The sequence below is a fragment of the Vicia villosa genome, unplaced genomic scaffold (assembly GCF_029867415.1).
Source record: "Vicia villosa cultivar HV-30 ecotype Madison, WI unplaced genomic scaffold, Vvil1.0 ctg.000960F_1_1_1, whole genome shotgun sequence".
NCBI classification, from domain to species: Eukaryota; Viridiplantae; Streptophyta; class Magnoliopsida; order Fabales; family Fabaceae; genus Vicia; species Vicia villosa.
In genome coordinates this window covers 207,515-234,080 of record NW_026705431.1, presented here as the reverse complement: position 1 = coordinate 234,080, position 26,566 = coordinate 207,515, and the positions used below count along the sequence as shown (strand labels likewise).

Sequence of the window (26,566 nt, the reverse complement as noted above, 5' to 3'; positions counted from 1 at the left end):
TGGTCAAAGGGTATGGTAGAAAGCATATCTCTCCTAGATGCATGGTGCAAATTGACATTCAAAAAGCCTATGATACTGTAGAGTGGAAGGCTTTGTTCAAAATCTTGCAAGAGCTAGGGTTTCCTAGGATGTTTATTGAGTGGATAGCTGCTTGTGTTACTACTGTATCCTACAGATATTCTATTAATGGGAACCCATCCAAGCTACTCAAAGCTAAGAGAGGCTTGAGACAGGGGGATCCCATCTCCCCCTCCTCTTTGTCATGCTCATGGAATATTTGCATAGACTTCTCTTAACTCTAGAAAACTCACCTAATTTCAAATACCATCCAAGATGTGACAAGCTGCATATAACAAATTTATGTTTTGCAGATGACTTGCTTATTTTTACCAGGGGAGATCTTGGATCAGTGCAACTTATGATGGGGAAGATCAGGAAGTTTTCTGCCAGCACAGGACTTGTTGCAAGTCATCCCAAAAGTAAGATCTACTTTGGAGGGGTGAAGGAGGATGTACAGGATCTTATTCAGCAAGAAACAGGTTTTGCTATAGGAACTTTACCTTTCAAGTACCTAGGGGTACCATTAGCTAGTAGGAAGTTGACTATCCATATGTGTCAACCTCTGATTGAGAGAATGACTGGCAGACTAAACCATTGGTGCACTAGGTTACTCTCTTATGCTGGTAGAATTCAATTGGTGAGGAGTGTGTTGTTTTCTATAACAAATTACTGGATGCAGGTTTTTCCACTCCCAAAAAGAGGAAAAGAACTGATCTCCAGGAAATCTCCTGTGTCTTGGGATAGCATGTGTGATCCTGTAGCTGCTGGTGGTAGGAATATGACTGATCTGAACCTATGGAACAAAGCTACCATAGGCAAGCTGTTGTGGAATGTATGTGCCAAAGCTTACAAATTATGGATAAGGTGGATTCATCTATACTACATAAAAGAAAGAGACTGCAGCAACTTTGTCCCTCCTCAACAATGTTCTTGGGTTGTGAAGAGTATGTTCAAACATGGCATGGACCTTAGAGGGACTCAGGCCTGGGTTGGGCGAATAACCAGCAGAAGTATAGCACCAAAATGATGTACAAGAGTTTGCAGGGGAGGAAGCCAAGTGTGCCTTGGAGAGGAGTTTGTTTTGGTAATGGTGCCAGACCAAGAGCTACCTTTATTCTTTGGCTTGCTTGCAGAAACAGACTTCCGACCAAGGACAGAATTTGCAAATTTGGAGTACAAAATGATGAGAAATGCATCTATTGTGGAGAGAAGGAAAGCTGTCAACACTTATTTTTTGAGTGCAGGGTAACAAGACTTGTTTGGCTGCAAGTGTTGAAGTGGCTGAAGATACATCATATGCCCCACGGATGGGACCTAGAATTAGTATGGATAAGCAAAAATGCTAGCAGGAGCAATGGTAGAAGCAGAGCACTACAAATAGCGATAGCTGAAGCAGTGTATGTTGTGTGGAGTGTGAGAAATCATAAGATATTCCAAGAGGACAATCATATGGAGCTGGATAGCAACCAGATTATACAGAACATAAAATGGAGAATGAGTGGGAATCCTAAATTGGAAGCATATTGCCATACCCTTGATAATGAGTAGTTGTTTTGTATTTTGTTTTATTAGTCTGTTTTGATGCCTGGATCGGATGCGATCGGCGTGTACTTAACGTTCAGTTTTGGAATAAAATTATTCATATTTGCTCCCAAAAAAAATTATTTATGTTTAGGTATCATTTAGAAACATTTCTGGATCAATAGTAAATTTTCGTATATAAAAGTAATAGATTTTTTCACTTACCGTTTTTGAATAAAATTTTTTGATCACAAATACCATTTTTCATATATAAAAATATTTAGATCATTAATAGATTTTTCCCATATACAAATATTATTTATGTTTAGGTATCGTTTACAAAAATATCTAAATCAATTGTAAATTTTCGTTTATAAAACTATTTGAGTCAATAATAGTTTTTTTCCGTATAACTTTTTAGAATAAAAAATATTTGGATCATAAATACTATTTTACGTATATCAACATATTTAGATCAATAATATATTTTTTCCCGAATACAAATATTATTTTTGTTTAGGTATCATTTACAAAAATATCTGAATCAATAGTATGTTATAATTGAATAAATAATACACATTTTCCACACACACACACACACACACACACACACACACATATATCAAAAAATTGGCCTCACGATAGATGTGAGTTATCAAAAAATCAATCGTAAGAGTGTGTCATACCCCAAAATTCGCCCTCCTCATTTCATCTTCAATGACTCAAGGTTCAATGGTTAAACTCAAGTCACTCTCTCCTAACCAAAGGGTTTTCAAATTAGGGTTTTGGATTTGCTAAGGAGAAAAGATGTATCTGTGAGGGCAACGGTGTAGTTTTCATGATGTCAAAATATTGTGAATCAACTACAACTAGAATGGAATCATAGAAATCAAGTAAATGCAACAAAGACAAGTATTTTTGGCTACAAGACATTAACAGGTCGACTCATAAACACTATAGGTCGACCTACTGCAAGCATTTTCTGAAAGATTTCATGTAAGGGCTGAATGCGTCGACACATTACCTCTTCAGGTCGACGCATGGACCTTTGGTGCAATCTCGGGTATGCGCACGCCGACCCTTCAGGTCGACGCATCAATTTTGGGTGATTCAAGTGCAAGATCAAAATGCGTTGACGCATTGATGGATTAGGTCGACACATGGCATTTTGAGGAACTCACGGGAATGCGCACGCCGACCCTTCAGGTTGACGCAAGTGTCACACTTAACTCATCTCCAGGTGCAATACTTTCAACAGGTCGACCTATGCAGGGGAGCAGGTCGACCTGTCGCTTCTCAAATTGGTTTTTGCTGTATTCAAATTGGTTTATGCAATGTGTATGGTATAAATATTCAAATGATCATTCTCAAGCATTTAACAAGAAACGTGAAAGATATACTCAAGCTTCTTCTCATCTTCAACCTTTCGCTTATTGATCGAAAATCACACATAATCATCTTTTTCGATCGGAGTAAGGAACGTGTGTTGATAAGGTTCGACGGTAGACATTTGTCTTGTTTGAGATTCGACGGTAGACATTTATCTTGTTCGAGTGAAGATTGTTGAGGGTGTTTCTTGTATAAAACCTTAGGGTTTTTCCTTCTTCATCAACGATTTTGTACGAAGGTTTTTGAGGATTGATTCGCTTTGGTAATCAATTCAGCTGTGCATAAGGGATTGAGGGATTGAAGATCCGCTCAACAAGCTTTCTACAACCGGAGGATTGAGAAAGGAACGATCGGGGTCTTGATCGGTGAAGATCATTGACATTGACTTGATTCAACTTGAATCAAGGTGAGGATTGAATTGTATTCAATTTTATTGCATGTGTGTAGTTGGTGATTGGTACATTCTATCCTTGTTAAACATTTTGCAATCAAATAAAACTTTCCTAATTTCATTTGAAATTAGGGGCAGACGTACTCCTGCAAGGACGATAGAGGAACTGCCTTAACAAATCTCGTGTTCTTTATTGTTCTTACTTTTATCTTGTTTCTATTTGTTTCGTTTTATTTCCATTGTTGAGCAAAAACTAAGGTTTAGTAAATATCGATCACCAAGTGTTCGATAAAATTACTCAATCAATTTTTGTTCTAATTTTAGTGTAAACGTTCATTGTGAGTAATATACCATCAAGTGTGCAATTGAAGCAATTGATATATTCGTTAAAACGTAGTTCATTATTCGCCATTTTTCATCCGTTCGGTTTAGTGCACATATCCGGTCCCCAATAACGCAGTCGCTCTTAGACGATTGAGTGATTCAGGGAAGTCACGTTTCAAAAGCTAAAATTTTCTTAAGTCGGAAAAAGGTGGTCTATTCACCCCCTCTAGACCATTCCTATCGTCTAACAGTATCAAGGGTTCCAATGGATTTCATATGGTTTATTAGGGTTCAATGTATCTCTATGTCAAAATTCAAGCTTCAATTCCAAGGATGGCTCATTCAATTGCTCAGATGATCCTGTTGCACCCTGATTTTTACCCTACGATCTTATTTCATTCGCATCATTGCATTTCATCTGATTGTATCATATTTTTACTAATTTTATTGCTTCATAATCATCTGCATCATTTTTTATTTGCATCTCATTCAAAAAAATTCAAAGAAAAATATATACATACATTCATTTTGCATTCATAATATTTTTGATCATTTTTACTAATACTTTCGATTTACAATTTTAAAAAGATAATTCAACTTAACTTTTGAGTTGAATTTCGATTTAAAATTCAAAAATCATCTTTTCTTTTACTTTTATTATCATTTTGTTTTTTTGTTATTTTTATGGTTGTTAGGTCCAAGACTTTTGCAAGGCCCATTGTATTTTTCTTTGGTCCAAGCCATTTCCATCACACTTCTAGAAGTTCACTAAAGACAAAAATGCAAAATTTCTCTTCCTCTCCAACTACACGGTTTTTGTCCTTCCATCCCACTACTCTGCCATTTTTCAAAATTCTGCAAAACCACCTCCACTACTCCACTACTCCACAAAATCAGCCTCAAATTTGTACAACAAAACAGAAAATGTTCCCTTTGATCTTATCCCAATCCTCATTCAAATTTCTTATTTACCCTCACTCTCATTGTGCTATAAAAGAACACACTCATACACACTGCAAGGGAGGAAGAAAAAGATACAAAAGCTCTGCAGAAAACTTGTTTGAATCTTCCTCCAATTTGTCTCCAAAACTTCAATACTTCCATTACAAAATTCTGCATAATCCTCATAAATCTCCACAAATACCACACCACCGTCCTTTCATCACTTTAAACAACAACTTTTAACATACACATACCATAACACATACAACTTCTTCAAATTTTCATAAACTCTGCAAAACCGATTCACAGCCACACTTACAGAAACAACATCATCAGTTTAACGAAGCATCAGACTTACACAACAACTCAGCACCGCCACTCATCAATTCATAACCGAAGCAACATAATCTTCACGGATCAATTCAAACGCTTGCGTCGATCTACAACAGCAATTATCTTCAATTTCTCAACATTAACGCTTCAGTTCAACTTGGATTCGTCACCCCGGTAACTTCCGGGTGGTAATCTTTCTCATTACTATTATCACTCGAATTTAATTGTTGTATCTTGTACTCATACTTGCATCGATTTCGTGTTTGGTTTGTTGTCGATTTGAAATTGCATACTGTTCTTGTTATGATTTGTGTGAAGAATAGAGAGGATAATAGGTTGTTTGTGTGGACCGAAAAAAGTAAAGCTGGAAGTAGAGAGTTTTAGATTGAGATGTTTTTTGTTGTTTGTTCATGGAGAGGCCGAGAGATTTGTGAGCGTGAGAAACCAAGAACGAGATCGAGAGAAGCAGAGTTTTGGCTTGAGAACAAAGTGAGAGGGACTGAGTGATGAAGATGAGATGGTGGGGCGGTTTTGCTCCACTTTAGTTTTAGGGTTTCTTCACAATTTCGTTTTGGGCTTATTGTAGATAATAGAGGCCCATCCGTTTTGCTCCAATACACTGCATGTTTACTATTCGTACCCCCTCTGATTGTTATAATTTTAACCTTGGGCTTGCATCCAGAGGCCCAGCGCCCCATTCTCTTTTATCACCCCATTTTACTTTTTGTTTTGAGCCCATTTCATTTGATTATTTAGTTTCATAGTTTCCTTTAAATTTTTGTTTTAATTTAAAAAAAAATACAAAAATATGTTTTAAATTTAGTTCTTTTATTTTCTCTTATTCTTAAAAATACAAAAAATATGCTTTTAATTATGATTTTATTTTCTTGTTAAAATCCAAAAATATTAGATTAGTTATATTAGATTAGTTTTTAATTTCCAACTTTAGGTAGAATTAGATTAACATAACAATTTTAGACATAGAATTCCCTCATTCGTCTTTCATTTTAGTTTTCTTTTCAACTTTTAAAATACCTAATAATTATCAAAAGTGGAGAAGGGTGAGTATCCTTGCATTGGGATTTAATTCACCACTATTCACATTTCCCTTTAAAAAATACCCAACCATAAAACACACTTAATTTACTTAATATTTTTAGACTCTTAAAAAAGTAGAGAAGGGTGAGTATCCTTGTATTGGGATTTAATTCACCATTATCTACATCAAAAAATACCAACCAATTCCATTTTTCTTTTTCTTTAAGAACATGTTAATTCCTTTCCACGACAATTGTGTAAGTCTCCAAAGGTCGAGCAGCAGTGGAATGCGACGTTTAACATCGTTCATTTAAAAAAACATAAAAACATATAAAAATTTGTAAGCCGAACTACGGCTGCTCTGATTCCTTAAAGGGATACGTAGGCATTGGGTCGCGGGGCCTGAACGAGCACATCTTTGTAAATATTTCTTTCTTTTCCCCGTGTTTATTTTCTTTTCTTTCTTTGTGCGTTCCCTTTAGCTTTTAGATAACACCCTTAGATTTAGACTAGCAAGAGCGGATCCCGTCGAGTACGACGGACGTGAGGAGTGCTAATCCCTTCTCCTTGCGTAACCGACACCCTTACCCTTTTCTCTGGGTCGTATGACCTTTGTTTGTTTTCTCCCTTTAGGTTTTACTCGATGTTTTTCCTTTCCCATCTCTTGGGATAAATAAACAATTGATGGCGACTTCATTGATCTTTAATCATCAGTTGATGTTCGATCCAGTTGTCACAGATCCACAATCGACTAGGTTGACATAAAAGTCAACTGTGGTCAAAGTACTGGCAAAACTCCTGATTTTTGGTCAACATCAACATTTTATGTTATATTCATCATTTGATCAAAGTTTAATCATGATTCATCAAGGAGAGATCAGAAATTGACAAAGCTCATAGTTTCTAAATTAGGGTTTTATAGGAGAAAGTCAACTCAACTTTGACTGGCCATAACTTTCATATGGAGTATCAAAAATTTCCCAACCAAAGCCTATTCTGAAAGAAATTGGATTCTCTACAACTTTGTCTCTACATGCCAAGGCCAGAAATGCTTCATTCAAGAGATATGGTTCAAAACATTACAGGTCCTTCTAGAAGATCGCAAGAAAGCTGTTTTTTGTCAGGAGCAATATCATCAAGATAAAATATCCAAATGAAAAATATGTTCCAAAGTGGCTTGTAGAGGACATCTTGAGGTTTCCAAAAAGTCCTAGAACTCTTCCATATCTTAAAAATTGAGGGAGATATGCCTTGTCAAAGTTGGGCAATTTTGGAGGCAAAATGTGAAATAAAAGTGGTTCAAATTGGAGTTTCTTGCGAATGGGCCCAACTTTATAAGGATTCAATTTTGATCCACAAGTTATCCAAGACTCCAAATGTCATTACCACGAATTTATATGGTTTATTGGATTTATTAGGAATTTTTATTCATTTTAAAAAAGATTAAAATCAAATAAATCAACGGAAAATCAAAGATATGATTCAAATCCATATTCCAATCATATTCAATCAATATTTAAGTCATATTGTGTATCCAAATTCGTGCACATGGTAATTGGAAAGATTGAATGGAATTTAAACCAATTTAGAAAGATTTCATAACTAATTTCAATCAAGTTTCAATCAAATCTTATTCATGGGAAATACTTGATTCAGTCCAAATATGTTGACCTAAATCAATCCCCTATAAGTATATAAGAATTTCAGATGCCAAGGGGGGAGGAGGGGACAGTCAAGCGTACATTGGAGCATCCAAAATTTTCAAGAAAGAGCCAAGGTTGGTTTTGGAGATAGGAGTAAATTCAAAGCATTTAGAGGATTCAAACGCGTTCCTTAATGATTCATGAAGCTATTTGGATTATCACCAGACCTTCAAGCGCTCAGAATTGTCCCCAGGTCCTCACGGTTTGGTCCAATATTCTCTAACTCGATTTCATCTTTTTATGTGTCCTGAATGAATTTCGATTGCATATTTGTGATTATCGTGATGCTGTGGGTGATTCTGAAAAATTAATTTCATTTCTTCGCTCGTATGAACGATGTGCCATGGTTAGGGTTTGGGAGCTTGAATGAGGAATTTTTGTTTTAGGATGAATCACTTGAAATTGCAGGTACCAATGAGTTGAGAAGGATGAGACAAACTCATTCATGGTTTCAAATATGATTTTTGTTGCGTGTGTGTGATTTTATGTGCTTGCAGAGCTATAGCGACGAACAATGGTCGTAGGAAGAACCCAGAACCTAAAACGACGGTTCTGGGGAAGAAGGTGAATGCGTGGCTCGTGCCCATTGGTTTATTTTGAATTTCGCGCATTTTTTTATCATCTACCATATGTCTCATATATTAATTAACGATTGTACTTATTAAACAAATGAAAAGCGTAGCACATCTGGCAAAGGGGTAATTTGTGAATCATGGAGAGCATGGGTTTGATACCCAGGGAAGACTTTTTCTTTTACGTTTTTTTAGGTGTCTTTGTCATCACAGATCCTGTGTGCGCTACTAGGGGAAGGTTTATGATACGTCCTCGCACCAGGACCCTTGAAAGACTTCAAGGATTGATCTAACGACCATGGATCTGGAGGCGCACGGTGGACACTTAGAGAACCACCACACCTGATCCAGCGCCGGGTTTTATAAATTTCTATATGTTTTATTTTTTTTTGATTTTGTTTATTTTCATGTTTCTTTTTCCATTTTTTTTGTAATTACTCTTTCCTAAAATTAATTTAATTTGACTTTTTTTTTTCTTTTAAAACTAATGATTTCTTTTAGATTAATGATTTTTATCAGTTTGAATTTAATTAATTAAAATAGGGTAAATCATTAAGATTAATTTAATTAGGATTAGGTTTACTATAATTAGGTTTAATTCGTTATTTATTTTAATCAAACCTATTGATTACGATAATTAAAATTCTTCATTAACTTATTAATCGTTTTAATCAAACTAATTGGTTGCGATGGTTAATAATAAAATAATTCAATCCCCAAAAAACAATTCAAATAACCTATTAAAACACATCAATTTGCTAACGGTGATAATCGAATCAATCGATTAGAATAATTAGCAATTCTTTATTAAATCTATTAATTATGGTGATTAAACCTATTAATCATCGCGATTAATAGAACATATTAAAATCAGGGTTGTACGCCATTCAAAACACATTTTTCATCTTCAAACTACGGATTTTCAAAACTGCGATAAGGTAATTTAAAATACCTTGCAAAACTGCGAATTTCACAACTGCGATAAGGTAATTCAAAATACCTTCGAACAACCTCATACTAATTCTAAGGCGTACAATCCTGCCCCAAACTATGTAGACTCTGATCCTCCCTAAGGAGGTACGTAGGCACTTGGATAACCAAGGCGAGTCCCCTTCCCCAAAATCTCACTTTTCACCCTATTCATTTCCTTAGCTATAAACCCTAAACCTTAACACTTTTAGCCACAAACCTTTGCCTTAAACTCAAAAACCTTAGGAAAGGGTTAAGGGTGCCTAACACCTTCCCTGGACCTGAATATAATAACTTACCCCGAATCTCTTAACTGCGTAGGGTTTCCTATTCGCCCTGGTAGAATAGGTGGCGACTCTAAAATCTTTAATTTTTAGGGCACGTTGCTACAGAGTGTAGTTACGACAATGAAGCCAACGAGATTTGATGCACAAAGGCACAAGGTCAATCCGACTCAATCCAATGCTTCCTCCAATTAAGATCTTTGGCTTTTTCAATAGCAATCATGGCCGGTGTAAGCTCTGCAATATCAGCTCTACCCCCACCAATAAAAATGCCACCACAAGAACTAACCGCTGGAGAGCCAATAGCCGAACCGTCGATGTTGCACTTAATCCATACAAAAGGCGAAGGTTTCCACGAAATGTTTACGGTGGTGAGGGACTTACCAGGATTAATTATGATATCAATTTTCTTCAAGAATAAAAAATTAGAGATTGAATTGTTAGACCTTCTGTTAGTATTGTTCCCAATGAGCTTATCCTGAGTTGAGATAAGAATAATACAAGTTTTCCAATGCATATTCTTGTCTTGGTATCTTCTTAAATTCCTAGACTTCTAAATATGGTAAAAAATGTTGACAGTACACGCCACCACCACAACCAACGCTTGAGGATTCCAATTGTCATCAAGCAAACGAAGGCAGTCTTTCAAATTATGAACCGAAAGATGAGTATCTAAATTTTTTGCAACCACTTCCTGATGTTTCTAGCGTATGAGCATTCGAAGAACAAGTGATTTAAAGATTCTTGCTAAGAGAAGCATAGAGAGCAGACTGAGGGAAAGGAGAAACCTCTAATGCGTAAATTGTCATCAGTGGGAATTTTGTTATAAAAGAGTCTCCAAACCATCATGGAATGGGAATGAGGGATGTGAGGATTCCAAGGGAACCTTTTCCAAAAAGATTTCGGAGATAGGCATTTTGGAAAATCGAAGGATTGCTTGAGACTCAGCAGGCCATTATCAGAATGTTGCCAAACCAAAGTGTCATCCGATTCTGCATCAGGCAAAACGTAGGAGACCAATTTGCTTAAACTAGGGAAAACCAAAAGCAGATTTGTAGGAAAAACCCAATCATTATCTTGCAAGAACTCACCAACTTTGGTAGTTAAAGAGCTACGAAATCTTTCTAGAATATTTAATTTCTTCGCCAAAGTATATCCCCTCCAATTATCAAGCCAAAAATTCACCCTAGTGCCGTCATCAATAAACCATTGAGTATTTTCCATGACAGTTCCAAAATGATCTTTGATGCTACTCCATATTGACGATTTTATAATGTATTTAATAATTCTATTGTTTCTACGCACTCTGGCAGCCAAGACTTTAGACCAACTGCATATGTCGTTAAGAAATGTCCGCGGATAAAATCTGTCACGGGTACGAGGTGGATAGTTTAAAAGATATTCACGGATAAAATAAATGGATATTTTAATACCTGTTTATTAATGGATATGGATACGGGTTTAATGTTATCCATACACGCGGATATCCGTATCAATTAATAAATTATAAAAATTATTTAAATATTATTAGTTCATTATACTCTATCTTTTCATCCTCTAAAAAACTAGAAAATTAGTCTCTTTTATATTCTATACAAATTTTATTTGTCATTTCATATTTAAGAATCTTCTATACTCCATACCTCACTTCAATAATTCCATTGTCCAACCAATCAGTACCGCTCTTTTCCCGTCCAACCAGTGTCATCCTTTCTACTTCTCTGTCGTCCGTTCTTCCACCATAACTCACAATCGCAATATCATTGTTTTTTTGTTAAAAATAAAAGGGTTAAATACTATTCACCCCCTGCCAAAGTAGCGAGATTCGGTTTTCCCCCTTATTAAAAAAAAATTTAGCCTTCACCCCTTAGAAAACAAGATTCTGTTTTCAGGAACCCCCTATCACCTGTTTGGCTGACTGGGAGTGTTGAGATGGCGCTGAATCTGTTGAGCTGACTGGGAGTGTTGAGATGGCGCTGAATCTGCTTGCTTAGGTGGCGTGGATAGGTTGCAAAAATCCCAATTTGTTTTGCAAAACCTAGGGTTCGAACCCAGATCTTAATGCATATAGGGGGACCCTCCAACCATTGCACCATTTTCGTTTTCTTATATATGTGTTTATTATTACTATTTATATATTACTTTATTTATTTATTTATTAATATACTTTATTTATTTATTATTAATAGTTATATATTACTTTATTTATTATTATTAATATTTAAATTTAATTTATTTATTAAATGGTTTATTATTAATATTTATATATTACTTTATTTATTTACTTATTTATTATTAATAAACATATATATAAACATATATTAATAATAAAGTATATTAATAATAAATATAAAAAAATGTAACATATATATATTACTTTTTTTAATTTACGTTTTTTTAATAATTTTTTTTTAATTTTCGTTTTTTAATAATTTTTTTAAATTTACGTTTCTTTAATAATTTTATTTAATTTACGTTTTTTTAATAATTTTTTTAATTTACGTTTTTTTAATAATTTTATTTAGTTTTTTATTTATTTTATTTATTTATTTATTTATTTATTTATTTATTTATTATTAATATTATTAATATTTATATATTATATTTATTTAATATTTTATATATTACTTTATTTATTTATTTTATTTATTTATTATTAATATTAGTTATGTATTAATTAGTTATTATTAATATTATTAATATTTATTTATTACTTAATTATTTATTATTAATATTATTAATATTTATTTATTAATTAATTTATTTATTTATTTATGTACTTAATTATTTATTAAAAAACCGTAAATTAAATAAAATTATTAAAAAAAACATTTAAAAAAAATTATTAAAAAAACTTTTATATAAATTAAAAAAACTGAATAAAAATATTTATGAAAATTATTAAAAAAATGTTTATATAAATTATTAAATATTACATTTAAATAAAATTATTAAAAAAACGTTTATATAAATTAAAAAAACTGAATAAAAAAACATTTAAATAAAATTATTAAAAAAACGTTTATGTAAAATAAATAAATAAATAAATAATACATAAAGTAATATATACATATTAATAATAAATTTATAAATAAATAATACATTATAAATATGAATATATACTTTTATTGAAAAAAAAGTAGAAAAGTAGAAAATATGTTACATATACAGATCCTTCCATATGTAAAACATGAAAGCTTCTATAGCCTAGTGGTAGAGGGAATGCATGTGAACCCCTTGGAGTTGGGTTCGAATCTTGGGTTATGCAACTTATTTATTTGCTATTTTATCTCACCTATAAAAAATCATGATGTCATCGACATAAAAAGTGTGTGAAGGACTAAGAACCTCTTTTGCAAGGCAAAAGAGGAGAGGAGACAAAGGATCTCCTTGTCTAACCTCGTTGGAACATTTAAAAAACCCAACTTGCTAATATTTACATTGATAACATATATTTGTGAAATGACATTAATAACAAATAATTTTTCTAATATTTAATTGTGCAAATATTATTTTAATTGTATAAACTTTATTAATGACATATATCAATATAATAATATTTTGAATCATATAAATTAAAGCTAATAATAAATGACACAATTTTTGTATTTTATCCAATAACACACCTTTTCAAGTATATTTTTAAAAATTTTTTAATTGAAATAAATTTTTAACTAAAATTATTATTATTTTCTTAAAAAATATTGTATCTTAAAATAAACATTATTTTAAATTATATTTCTTCATTATTAATATTCAATTACTAAAGTTAATTTTTAAAAACTGAAATATTATTCTAAATGTAAATTAACAATCATTTAAAACTAAAAACCAAAAAAAGACTTTTTTTTCCCAAATTATTAATTTAGACTAAGCTAACAAAAGTGTATTTTTGTGATTTCCATAACAACAACTTTTCTTATATTATAGATTAGAATTTATCGGCAAATGAGGGAGAGTTTGTTGCGGTGGTTTTGTATTTTCGATGTAATGGAGAAGGGATTAATCTACAAGATTAGAATTCTAACGCTTAAGTTAGTAAGAGAGTGAAAGTGATGTTTGAAGAATGAGTTTCAATATACGAGGAATGACGTGTTTTCCTTCTAAAATAAGAGAAACGTTGACAACTAAAAGAATAAAGTGAGGCGTGGATCACGGCCAGCCGTCAAATTGATCTGGACAGTCAATAGGGCTTTCGTGGGCTTTCGTATGCAGAATTGCCTATGAAAAAGAGAAAAAGGTCTATATGTTCAACGCTTTAATCCTTTGCATTACTATTAGGCTTTTATCCTTGGGCCTCATGGTGGCGTATAACACTTGCCCCTCAAGCCTTTGTTTCACCTTTGCAGGATGAAGATTTGCAGCACGTGCTCCTACATGCCCATTAAACCTGGGAATGTGTGTTGAACATGTGACACCATATACCTAAATGATACTAACAAGTAGGACTGTTCAAAAAAAAATTATAAACTGTACCGTCGAACAAACTTTATTGAATTTAAAATAATTGAACTGTTATGATTGATTGGTGGACTAAACCATATTGTACAAACAGTTCTAGAACCGAATCAAAACTATAACCGAATTGATTCAAAATTATAAGCGTACAGAACCGAAATAGAAAATGAAAAAATACAAAAAAAAACAAGTTTTATTTTTTTTTAAATATTAAAAATAGTTTAATGATTCGGTTCTTTAATAAACGGTTCGGTTAAGAAAAATTAACTTTTAAGAGTTTGACACGATTCAAAATTTCAAAACGGTATACCAAACCAACAATGATTATGGTTCGATTCGATTCTGACTAAATTAAAATGGTTTGGCTCAGTTGAATAAATATTTATTTATGATTTAGTTCGATTCAGTTTGATTTTCTCAATAAACCATACCATGAACAACCCTAGTGACAAATAAAAAGATGTACCATTACATCAAACATTTAACCAAATGTTAATTAACATGTTATGAATTATCGATATTAAAGAGATTTTGTATTATAAAATAAGTAATTCTTAAAAACCCCCTCCTCTCAAAACTCTCTATTCTTTATACTTTATTATTCTTTTTCAAAGTTCTCCCTCTCAAAACTTAGAAATACTATAAAGTCAGACCCATGAAAAGTAATATATTCTACTTAGATTTTGATGTGAAACAACGCAATTTGGAATTACCCAAGTCAAAACTATAAAAAATGTATTTTCTTTCACCAATGCCACAAGTTTCCAATCTAATTTTTTTGTGACGGACGCAGCGCCGCATTTCGTACACGTTCCCGTTTTGCTTCAATAATAATCCTCTTTATAGTCCTTTTATTATTTAAACCCCCAACCGTGTGGCTTGTTTTTGAATAATAATAATAACAAGCTTATATTAATATATATGACTTCCTTGAACAAACCCACCTTTCTTGAGCTCCAAGAAATTGATTCCCCTTGTGTATTCCTTCACGTCAAACTGTCTACATTTGGAATGGGTTCATGTGAGTTAGGCTTAGAGTTATTATTACATGATTAATTACAAATTGAATAATGAGGAAGAAAAATTCATTATATGCATAGAAAGCTAAAAGTATATCAACAAGTAGAGTAGTCAAAATGGGCTCGGCCTATTGGGCCAGCTCATAAATCCAACAATTTAGCACGGGTTAGACTGCAAAATATCTTAAAAAACACAACCTTGTCTTTTGGGCCAGTTCATAGGGCCTATGTTTATTCATGGACCGGGTTGGGCCAAGCAGGCTTTGGGATGACCCATTAAAAAAAGATTTTAGTAAATTTTAGAGAAAAAAGATTGAGATAAGTAATTGGGTCGGACTCACTTTATGTAGTCCATTAAGTAATTGGGTCGGGTCAGATTAGCCCATTTAAATATATTGGCCCGTCGAACTGAAGCAGTCTGGGCCGGACCGTCCCATTTGACAGCTCTTTCAACTAGTTAGGTTAAAACGGGTCAAAAAATAAAGCACCATTATATATTATTTCTAGGGGTCAAGAAAATTATATATTACTTCTAGAGGTCAAGAAATTTTACCAATGTAAAAGTTTTTTAAATAATAATATTATTTCTAGAGGTCAAGAAATTTTACCAATGTGAAATTTTTTAAATAATACTCCCTCCGTTCCAAAATACATGTCATAGTTGGTCATTTCACATAGATTAAGAAAATGTGATAAATAAAAGAGAGAAAATAGTATTTTTATAAAACTATCCCTGTTTATTATTGGTGTATTTGAATGATCATAAATGCAGAGTGAGAGAATAATAAATTAAGAGTATTAATTAGAGGACATAACTGGAAGATAAAAATTAAAATTGCATTGGAAACTTAAAGTGACACTTATTTTGGGACAAATAATTTTATGAAATACGACACTTATTTTAGGATGGAGGGAGTAATAATTGGTCAAGTCATTATTTTTGAAAAAAATGGTTGTCAGAACTTGAAAATTAGTCGTGATGTCAAATTATTGCTCTCAATTGTGATTCTTTTTATCAGAGATAAAAACTTTGTATCTTAACTTAGGAGGTCGCATATGAAGCATGCTACTGATAGGAGGGAGGAAGATTGGTGTAGCCTCTGGAATATTAAAGCTCCACCAAGAGTCAAACATCTCTTATGGAGAATTTGTAGAGACTGTCTACCGACTCGTATTAGACTTCTTCAGCATTATGTCCCTTGCCCGTCAATCTGTCAGCTTTGTGAAAGTAGTAACGAAGATGATTGGCATGTTCTCTTTGGATGCAGTACGACTAATCGATGTTGGAGAGTAGCGGGTTTGTCCAATATTCTAGACTCTCGCTTACACTCTTTTAATAATGTTAAATTCATTATCCTAGACATATGTAGTTCAGGGGATAGAAAGGTTGCTGGGAGATTTGCTGTTATGTTAGAGATGATATGGAAGAATAGAAATAATCTTATTTGACATAACGAAAGTGAGGGTGAAACCAACTTGGGTAAGATTGCGTTTCATAATTGGTAGTATTAGTTTAAGGCTCAAGTAGAATAAGATAACGAGAATGCCCATCATCACATCCTGAATTGGAACCCGCCACCTGAAGGGTGGTTAAATGCAATGTAAACGCAAGTTTCAATAAGCAGCGTGGTACTACGAATAAGGGCTGGTGTGTGCGTGATAACGTTGGGAATTTCATTTTTGCAAGTGTAGCGTGGGATTTCGGCACCCCCACCATCTTAGAAGCTGAAGCCACGACTCTTAAAGAGGCTATTCATGGAGCCATAGCTATGCACCTTGACAAAGTTACTTTTGAAAGCGACTCTCAACGAGTGGTTCAAGCCATTCAGTCTAAGCATAAGGGTGATTCTGAATTCAGTTTAATTATCATGTCTATTATAAATTTGTTACATGTTTTCCCCAACTTCGAGGTGAAGTTTACCAAACGCCAGGCGAATTTGGTTGCCCATTCTCTTGCGAAGACGGTCAATTCCTGATCTAGGCGTAGTTTTATAAATCTAATTCCTCCTTGTATTGAACAACAGTTGACTAATAATATGCATTGAGTTTGCTTTTGTCAAAATAAAAACTTAGATTTGTTAACTACTCTAAAGAGTGTTAACTGCAAAAAGTTTTTAAAGCTACATTAAAGAATGTATAAAATAAAGCAAAAAGGTGAAGAAATAAATGTGAAAATAATTTGTTTTGATTGAGTTGTGTCACTCTATATAAAATTTTGCAATGTTTTATCTTCTATCAATGTAGGATTTGGAATTTCTCCAATACACTCTCTCACGCCTAACACTCTTTTGGGTTTGGTGCTTGAATATAAACAGTTGGGGGCCCATGATCCGATGGATATAAACATGTGGATTTTAACGAAAAAACTATTAGAAAAAAATCGTATATTAAAAAAACCTGCGACCTGTATAAATATATTTTCGCAGGAAAAGTGACAGGTTTTGTAGAAAAATTCGCAGGTAATTAGCAAATAAATATAAGAGTGGAGATTCATTTTGGTCCCTCACTAAAACTACAAAACCCAAATTAATCCCCGATAAAAAGACTTGATTTAATCCCTTATAAAATTTACTCGGGCCTATTAGTCCCTCTGTCAATATTTTTCTCAAATTGATTTTTTTTCCTACTTTTAAACCGTGATTGGACTGTCACTTAAATTTTATTTTTATTTTTAATTTTTTAAATACTTAATTGATTTTAATTTTTTATTTCAATTTTATTTTTTAAAAAATTCATATTTAAAAACTTAAAAAAAAAAGTTAAAATTTTTCCTAAAAGAATCGAACCAATGACTTTTAAGCCACATCTTATGTCTTTACCACTAAGCTAACGAACAGAAAAATTTACTCTGTACCCCTACAATTGTCTTTGTACCCCTACAGTCAAAAAATTTGGACGAAATTACCCTCATATAAATAAGTAACTTTTTTTTTCACATTTTCACCATTTGTTAGCGAAAACGCTTTGAGAAATTTACAATACACAAACCGGAACACTTTTTGCAACTCATCTGGTTCTCTATTCAAACAAACCAGAACGCTTTAGGTAAGTCTTTCGGTTTTCAGAAAACACATCGGAACACTTTCAAAGTCTGTTCCGATTCACACACAATACACACTGGAACGCTTTCAAAAACTCTCCCTGTCCGCTTGCCTTCACACCGGAACGCTTTTGGAATCTGTTTCGGTTCATTTGCCTTCACACCGAAACGCTTTTGGAATCTGTTCCGGTTCAGTTGCTTGCAGATCGGAACCTTTTGGAAACTGTTCATGTTCATCAAGTTAGCACACCGGAACACATATTTGAACTGTTCTGGTTATGTTTTTTTCTGATTTTTTTTAATGTTTTTTTTAAGATCAACAACATGCGTACACTAGGATCAAACGGGAGGCCTACTAGCCGACGACGATGCACCGTAGATGAAGCTGGTCCTTCTGTACAAGTTCCAGAGCCACCACAGCCAGCTCCAGAGCCACCACAGCCAGCTAGGTATCATGGAGGACCTTCAGATCTGTCATTACTTATTCGATACGAGGACCATGTTGCTCGCCGTCTATGGTTCGGGGAGGTAAGTAAAATAAATTTATCTATTTTATTCTACTTTTATTATTTTAAAATAAATTTATGATTATATTTCATTATGTGATTTTTTTATTTTCAAGAAAGAGGTCCTAAAAAGGAGCTCAAAGTTGCAGGACATGGGACGAAGCTGCAAGATAGAGTTCATCATTTGCTCCCACCAGAGATGGAGGATTTGGTTTCTAGGTCAGGTCTGACTTCTCTCCAGAGAACTAGCCTGACAAAGATAGATGTTAATCTTGTCTCAGCATTTGTGGAGAGGTGCCATATAGAGACATCGTCATTTCACATGCCATTTGGTGAGATGACGATTACATTGGATGATGTTGCTAGTCTGCTGCACTTTCCTATTGGGGGTTTGTTCTGGTATCCAGAGGAGCATGTCACTGAGGAGATGGCGGTTGAGCTTGGCATCGAGTACTTGGGAGTAGAGAGGGGTGAGATGGCTCGACATGTGTGTGACTGCAGGGGATCTTATTATTCAATATAGTGGTTTGTTGTGGCGGTAAAGCGGCAAGCAACAAAAGTTTTGGAAATTTTTATCCGGGAAATTATCGTGTCCATAGAGATCGGTGCTACTGAATTGCCGTTCGGCAGATTCTTAGTTCTAGAGTTTGGGTTCAATGGGTTTAGACGTTAAAACTGAAAAGTAACTATGAACATAAAAAGAATTCATTCTTCAAATAGAAGAAACTATCAAGTATAGCATATAATCTACTCTTCACAAACTTAAACTTATTGACCGAATATACTCAACTTATAACCTATCAATATTACCACATGTCAACAACACAACCCAAAACATTATGTAAGTGACGATCTCTCAGACACCTAAACAACACGTGAGAAATTCGAACTTCCCGTAAATGTCGATCTCTCAGACAAACACGACCACTCAGACGCATTAAGCACTGACACTAAATGATTATCAACCTAATCCATCTCTGCAATTAAGTTAATAGAAAATCATCCTAGATAAGCATTAGAGCCCTACATCTCTATAGCAACTCAAACACATAGCCACAAAGCAACAATCTAAGACAATAATCCATAAAAATATGAAAGCAGGCTTTATATAACATAAAAGTCAACAAATATACATGAGATCAAAGTATATATATACAAAACCCACAAATGAAACCACAAAGAGAAGAAAAGAAGAAAAACCCAAAAATCTCATGGTTTGTCGGCTCCGATTGATGAAGGATTCAACCTCGGATCATCCATTTGACAGCTCCAATGTGTTTTCTAGCATCTTTCCACTCAAAAAATGCTATTGGATGGATTGGAGCTCTAAAATATCCAACCATGACCTAAAAAATCTATTTTCCCCCTATTTATACAATTCTGGTTCTGGTACAGCGCGCGTCGCACGCAACTCGCTGAGTTGAAAAAAAACAGCTTTTAGTAAAAATGGCGTAACTTGAGAACCGTAACTCCGATTTGCGTCCGGTTCGAAGAGTTGGAAAGCTTATTCAATTTCCCATCTAAAAATGACAATATATCAACCAAATTGGTGATTTATTATTCTTTGGTTTTGAGCTTTATTCGCCGAATGAATTGATTCCGCCGCTCAAAATCGCGCGTTTGAAGCCGTGTCTTAGCCACGTTATTGCTCATGCTCCAAATACGCCTCAATACCTACAAAATGAATAGAAAACTATCAAAAAGTATAAAAGTATATGAAAATACATCTATTCACAAAGTATACATATTTATACACAAAACGGGGTATTATTCGAACGGTATTAACAAAAAGTATCGATAAGTGTCACTATTTACAAACACAAAATAACTACATTTTGGCACTTAACAACTCTCCCCAACTTGAATTTGTTTGTCCTCAAACAAGGCCAAACACTCATAGAATCAAAAGTAAAAATCCAAAGAATCAAGAATCAACACAGTTTAGAAAACAAAACAATTGCACAATTCAAACCAAAAACTTACAAACAAAGTAAAAACTTACCACAATCCTACAACGACGCATGAAAATGAAACCAATCCTAAGTACAATAATCATACAAAACATTCTAAACAAAAATAAGCTCAATAATGAATCACGCCTAGCAAAAACTCATCGGTAGATGAAAAACACCGAAATGTGAGGACTTTGAACACTTATCCAACAACCTTGCAAACAAAAGACAAAATTATGCGTTCATCTAAAAATAGTATTGAAAATGCAACGACATGAATCACAAGGGCTTTCAAGGTTGTAATGTGGCTCGGTTAACAAACAAGTGATAAGTCCTAAAGCTAATCGAAACAAAAACTTGCCTAAACCTAAGGGAGTAATTACTTCCACAAAGTTTCAAACAATACAATTCCAATCCAACTTTCTTCTTCAACACAAGTTTCACACCAAACACAAAACTTATTAGCACACTCTTATTCATACTCTTTTTGTTATTTTCTTTTTCAAACTTTTTATCTTTTTTCTTTCTTTTTCTTTTCTTTCTTTTTCACATTTTTTCTTTTCTTTTCACAACCTCATAATCAATCAACCAAAAAAATAAGTAAACATTCTCTCCCCAACTTGAATTCAACCATATTATCAAAGTGTGAATACTCCTTACTTTCTTAGGCAAGGTAAAAATTCAAACCAAAAATCATAGATGAAGGGTCAAGAAAAACGATAATCAAAATCCATCAAAAAGGTGAACCAAATGCTCATAGACAAGCATTAAGCAAAAACAATATGGATATTGACCAAAGGCTCAAAGTAGGTACTAATGGTCACACACTCACAAGGTGAATTGATATTTGGCTATGGTAGTTGTGCTCAAAATCAAACAAGTGCCTTGATCACTTTCGTGCATTCACAAAACCAATACAAACGAAAGATTAAACATAATAATATCCATTTAGAACAAGAAATGTCGGTCTCTCGCATATATATACAATGGAAAGCTACATTTATGGTAAAAAGGGGAACTAATTGTGATTCAAGTCATGAGCAAGTTAGTTATGCAAAAAGAATGAGTAATATGAAAATTGTACAAATGAAAAGTCTCCTAAACATGTTATGCTATAGAAAGCTATAAACGAGTACCTTTCTATGTAAAAATTTGATCAATCATTACCGCACAACCGGCATGTTGAACCAATCAAAATCAGAGAATTACCAAATGCGACCACAAGCGAACAGGCCAAAATTTGAATCTAAACACAAACAAAAGATTTAAACAAAAATTAAAACTATAAAATACTATACTATAAAGCATTGGTGTAAGTGGGAAAAAGGTGGGCCAAGCGAATAATTAAAAATAATTCACTAGCCAAAAGCAACACAGCGCGCGACGCGCCCTTAAAACCGCGCGACGCGAGCTCAGTTCTGCCTAACCAAGCTCTTCAGCTCCCAGGCCGCGTAACGCGCGGATGAGCGTGCGACGCGCGCTACACCAGAAAAACAGAACCAACTTAGAAAAATAGAATTTTAGTGCGCCACCACTTAACACCTACACTACTCATTTACAGAAAACTAAACAGAAAAATAAAACCATTGGGGTGCCTCCCAACAAGCGCTCGTTTAACTTCGTTAGCTCGACACCTTTATTGTTTCGCGAATGGTAAGTAACTTCCCCGTGGTACGCCAATGCTTTCGCCTCAAACACAACCTAAAGAAAGCGACCTGCCCAAACACTTAACAAATGAATCAAAAGCAAAAGTATACACAAGTATGTGTAAAAACACAAATATACATAAAACGCAATATTTACAAAATCCTTAATTGGCTAAACAAATTGAAAAGTGAAGATTTAGAATTTACGAACTATCCGAGTTCAATTTGTTTAGCCAACTTCACCTTGCTAAATAGAAAAAGTGAAGAGGAACAAAATCAAACACACAAACATGTATAAGTATGAAAATATAAACATGTATCAATATACAAAAATATACAAGTATGAGAATATGCACAAAATATACGATATTCACAAAACTCAAAAACAAAGAAACTATCGCAATGCGAATTCAATAGAAACACCAATCCCCGGCAACGACGCCATTTTGTTAGAGCGGTAAAGCGGCAAGCAACAAAAGTTTTGGAAATATTTATCCGGGAAATTATCGTGTCCACAGAGATCGGTGCTACTGAATTGCCGTTCGACGGATTCTTAGTTCTAGAGTTTGGGTTCAATGGGTTTAGACGTTAAAAACTGAAAAGTAACTATGAACATAAAAAGAATTCATTCTTCAAATAGAAGAAACTATCAAGTATTGCATATAATCTACTCTTCACAAACTTAAACTTATTAACCGAATATACTCAACTTGTAACCTATCAATATTACCACATGTCAACAACACAACCCACAACATTATGTAAGTGACGATCTCTCAGACACCTAAACAACACATGAGAAATTCGAGCTTCCCGTAAATGTCGATCTCTCAGACAAACATGACCACTCAGACGCATTAAGCATTGGCACTAAGTGATTATCAACCTAATCCATCTCTGCAATTAAGTTAATAGAAAATCATCCTAGATAAACATTAGAGTCCTACATCTATATAGCAACTCAAACACATAGCCACAAAGCAACAATCTAAGACAATAATCCATTAAAATATGAAAGCAAGCTTTATATAACATAAAAGTCAACAAGTATACATGAGATCAAAGTATATATATACAAAACCCACAAATGAAACCACAAAGAGAAGAAAAGAAGAAAAACCCAAAAATCTCACGGTTTGTCGGCTCCGATTGATGAAGGATTCAACCCCGGATCATCCATTTGACAGCTCCATTGTGTTTTCTAGCATCTTTCCACTCAAAAAATGCTATTGGATGGATTGGAGCTCTAAAATATCCAACCATGACCTAAAAAATCTATTTTCCCCCTATTTACACAATTCTGGTTCTGGTACAACGCGCGTCGCGCGCAACTCGCTGAGTTGAAAAAAACAGCTTTTAGTAAAAATGGCGTAACTTGAGAACCGTAACTCCGATTTACGCCCGGTTCGAAGCGTTGGAAAGCTTATTCAATTTCCCATCTAACAATTACAACATATCAACCAAATTGGTGATTTATTATTCTTTGGTTTTGAGCTTTATTCTCCGAATGAATTGATTCCGCCGCTCAAAATCGCGCGTTTGAAGCCGTGTCTTCGCCACGTTATTGCTCATGCTCCAAATACGCCTAAATACCTACAAAATGAATAGAAAACTATCAAAAAGTATAAAAGTATATGAAAATACATCTATTCACAAAGTATACGTATTTATACACAAAACGGGGTATTATTCGAACTGTATTAACAAAAAGTATCGATAAGTGCCACTATTTACAAACACAAAATAACTACATTTTGGCACTTAATATGGTTATATGATAGATTTTTGGAGCATCGAGCTGCTAGTAGCTGGGCATTTGCAACCAGGACATATCTTATGATGTTGGTGGGTTCTACGATTTTTGCTAACAAGAAGACTTTTACTCTTGTTGAGGCCCGATATTTGCTGTTGTTTAGAGACTTAAAGAGACTTAATGCTTACAGTTGGGCATCTGCTGCACTGGTCACTCTCTATCGACATATTGGAGATGCATCTCTATTTAGTTGCAAGTAGCTAGGCGGATATCCTACTCTTCTACTGGTAGTTATGTTATTTTAATTTTTATCTTTTAATTAATTGTATGTTAATTCATATATTTTTATTTATATTCTTTAATATATGTATATTAATTTATATGATATAATTTATTTGGTAACAGTGTTGGATTACTGAGTACTTTCCCACACTTGGAAGGAAAGGAGAGAATTGGCGTCCATCTGAAAATCATGGGATTCCTCGGGCGATGAGATGGTCGTACAAGCAAGGAGCCATGAAGGTGGATGAGTTGAGTCCAGTTTTGGACCAGCTGACACCTACAGACGTCATATGGCGCCCATCTGAGGATCACAGACGTCACCTTCCTTTTGACGAGCTATCTCTGTACAGAGGTTTTCATGTTTGGGGTGACATGCATGTTCCATACTTACCTGACATGTGTCTTCGTCAGTTTGGTCTTCATTAGTATATTCCGCCCCCACCTCTTGCTGGTATGTTGAGCGTGGTAGATGTGGTTAGAGACACCGCACCAGTTAGATACCCCTATGAGACGGTTGTAGGATATTTGCAGTGGTATTACCGTGTGTCACATCCTCAGTTGGTTCCACCCCCACCTCGTGCACGTAGAGAGGTTCCAGTTCCTGTCTTTGATGCAAGACTCGCTGATCAGGATTGGGTTCGTGCTTCCACATTGGTTCACTATTATCTCCGACAGGCGGAGGCAGCGGAGGATGATATAGCATATGCTGATTTGTTCGAGGTTTTACGCATCGCTCGTCAGCATTGATTATTGTTGTATTTTATGATTTTTTTTGTTTTATTTGATACACTTTATGGATTGTGCTTTATTTTGATACACTTTGAGATTTATTTTGTGTTTTATTTTATACACTTTATGGATTGTGCTTTATTTTGATACACTTTGAGATTTATTTTGTGTTTTATTTGATACACTTTATTTGATACCCATTTGCGTGGATAAGATTGCACCGACACATTAGCGTGTATAAGATTGCACTGGCAGTGGATTGCATGGATAAGATTGCACTGTCATTGGATTGCGTGGATAAGATTGCACTGACAGTGGATGGCGTGGATAAGATGGCCTATAAATAGGGGTTAATGTTGTTGAGAGAAAATATCATATTTTCAAAATGCCTCTTTATAATTTTATGGTTGACACAGTTTTTTTTTACTAGAACTAAGGTTCCCATGAAGTTTCCCATACCTGATGGATGCGGGAACCTTAAGGCATTGACAACTTGGTTGAATGAAAAATTGCCTGAAACTGATAACTGACTGGTAAGTAAAATCCCGTACCGTGAAAACTGGAGCATGGACATTGATGGGAGGGTAAGTTATAACGTTGTGGAGTTGAAGTGCGATGCTGATATGAAAGACATGTGGAAATCACACCAACATAAGATAACTAATGGGCCGATCGAGTTTCCTAAATGCACAAGAATGATGTTATACCAATTCGCGATCAAATAGCCCATGTCTGGTAGTGACAACCATTTCTCCGGTGGTTGAAAACAAACATTATATATCATTAATCCATTTCTCACTTCGGATAATCGAGTGTCGAACAATCTCTCATATAAGTCCTTCTTTTCTCTTATTTCCATGTCCAAGTCACGACGAACCATTGCCCAACCATCCTTACTATACCCATGAAATGATGCAATGGCTCTAAATCCACAATTACCATCTGATTCAACATTAACAATCTCAGTAATATATGGCCTAATATGACAAGAAAACTGAAGAGTAAAATCCTGCTTCTTTGACTGTGATTGCTTCTTTGACTGTGATTGCTTCCTGGAAGTTTATGATGCTTGCAATTGTATTAGTGAGGATTGAGACGCCTAGTCAGCATACTCAAAACCCGAGGGATCCCTATAAACATCATACCCAACTGGTTTCTTCCCTTTCCTCTTCACTCCTCCTTTAGTTTTTATTTTCTCAGGTGGTGGACACAATGAAGTTGTTGTGGGATATAAAACTTCACAAACCCTACTTTTCAATGCTTTTTTTCCAACAACATCTAGTGATTTAAACCTTCTCCACAATTCATCAATTGCATTACCCATATCCACCTCTGAATCAGCTTCCTCATCTAAAGGCAACTCACCTTCCATAGATAGTATCCTCCATTGAAGATGAACAAATTCTATTGGTAATGGGAGTCCAACAACAAAATATTTTCCCATCTCACAAGCACAAGATAACCCATAACCTGTTCTCATACTACAACCACATCTTTCCCTACTATTTAACACATAATCAAGCCTCAATAACTCTTCAGCAATGTGTCTCAAAGCAGATCTCGATACCGAACCACGCAAATTACCATAAAATGGACTAATGTGTGTGTGCTGAACCTCATAAAAACTTTTTTGAAATGAAGCTCGAATATTACCT

At 34.4% G+C, this 26,566-nt stretch overlaps 2 protein-coding genes across 2 annotated transcripts; both read left to right on the top strand.

Annotated features, from left to right (window-relative positions):
• The first annotated feature begins 1,083 nt into the window (after positions 1 to 1,083).
• On the top strand, positions 1,084 to 1,608 carry LOC131632553 (uncharacterized). The gene has a single exon (XM_058903293.1). The coding sequence runs from the start codon at positions 1,084 to 1,086 to the stop codon at positions 1,606 to 1,608; it is 525 nt and encodes a 174-aa protein (XP_058759276.1).
• Positions 1,609 to 18,367: 16,759 nt separating this feature from the next.
• LOC131632552 (protein MAIN-LIKE 2-like) lies at positions 18,368 to 24,929 on the top strand. The gene is made up of 5 exons (XM_058903292.1): positions 18,368 to 18,575; positions 18,666 to 18,999; positions 23,929 to 24,109; positions 24,306 to 24,542; positions 24,609 to 24,929. Exons 1-5 carry the CDS (start codon positions 18,368 to 18,370, stop codon positions 24,927 to 24,929), a joined length of 1,281 nt encoding a protein of 426 aa, XP_058759275.1.
• The last annotated feature ends 1,637 nt before the right edge of the window (positions 24,930 to 26,566 follow it).

Excerpts from the sequence above, each read along its gene's own strand:
- LOC131632553 (XM_058903293.1), top strand. The coding sequence starts at position 1,084 with ATGATGTACAAGAGTTTGCAGGGGAGGAAGCCAAGTGTGCCTTGGAGA.
- LOC131632552 (XM_058903292.1), top strand. The coding sequence starts at position 18,368 with ATGCGTACACTAGGATCAAACGGGAGGCCTACTAGCCGACGACGATGC. Across the intron at positions 18,576-18,665 it reads TCTATGGTTCGGGGAGGTAA|AAAGAGGTCCTAAAAAGGAG; the intron begins GTAAAATAAATT and ends TTTATTTTCAAG. Across the intron at positions 24,110-24,305 it reads GTTGGGCATCTGCTGCACTG|TGTTGGATTACTGAGTACTT; the intron begins GTCACTCTCTAT and ends ATTTGGTAACAG.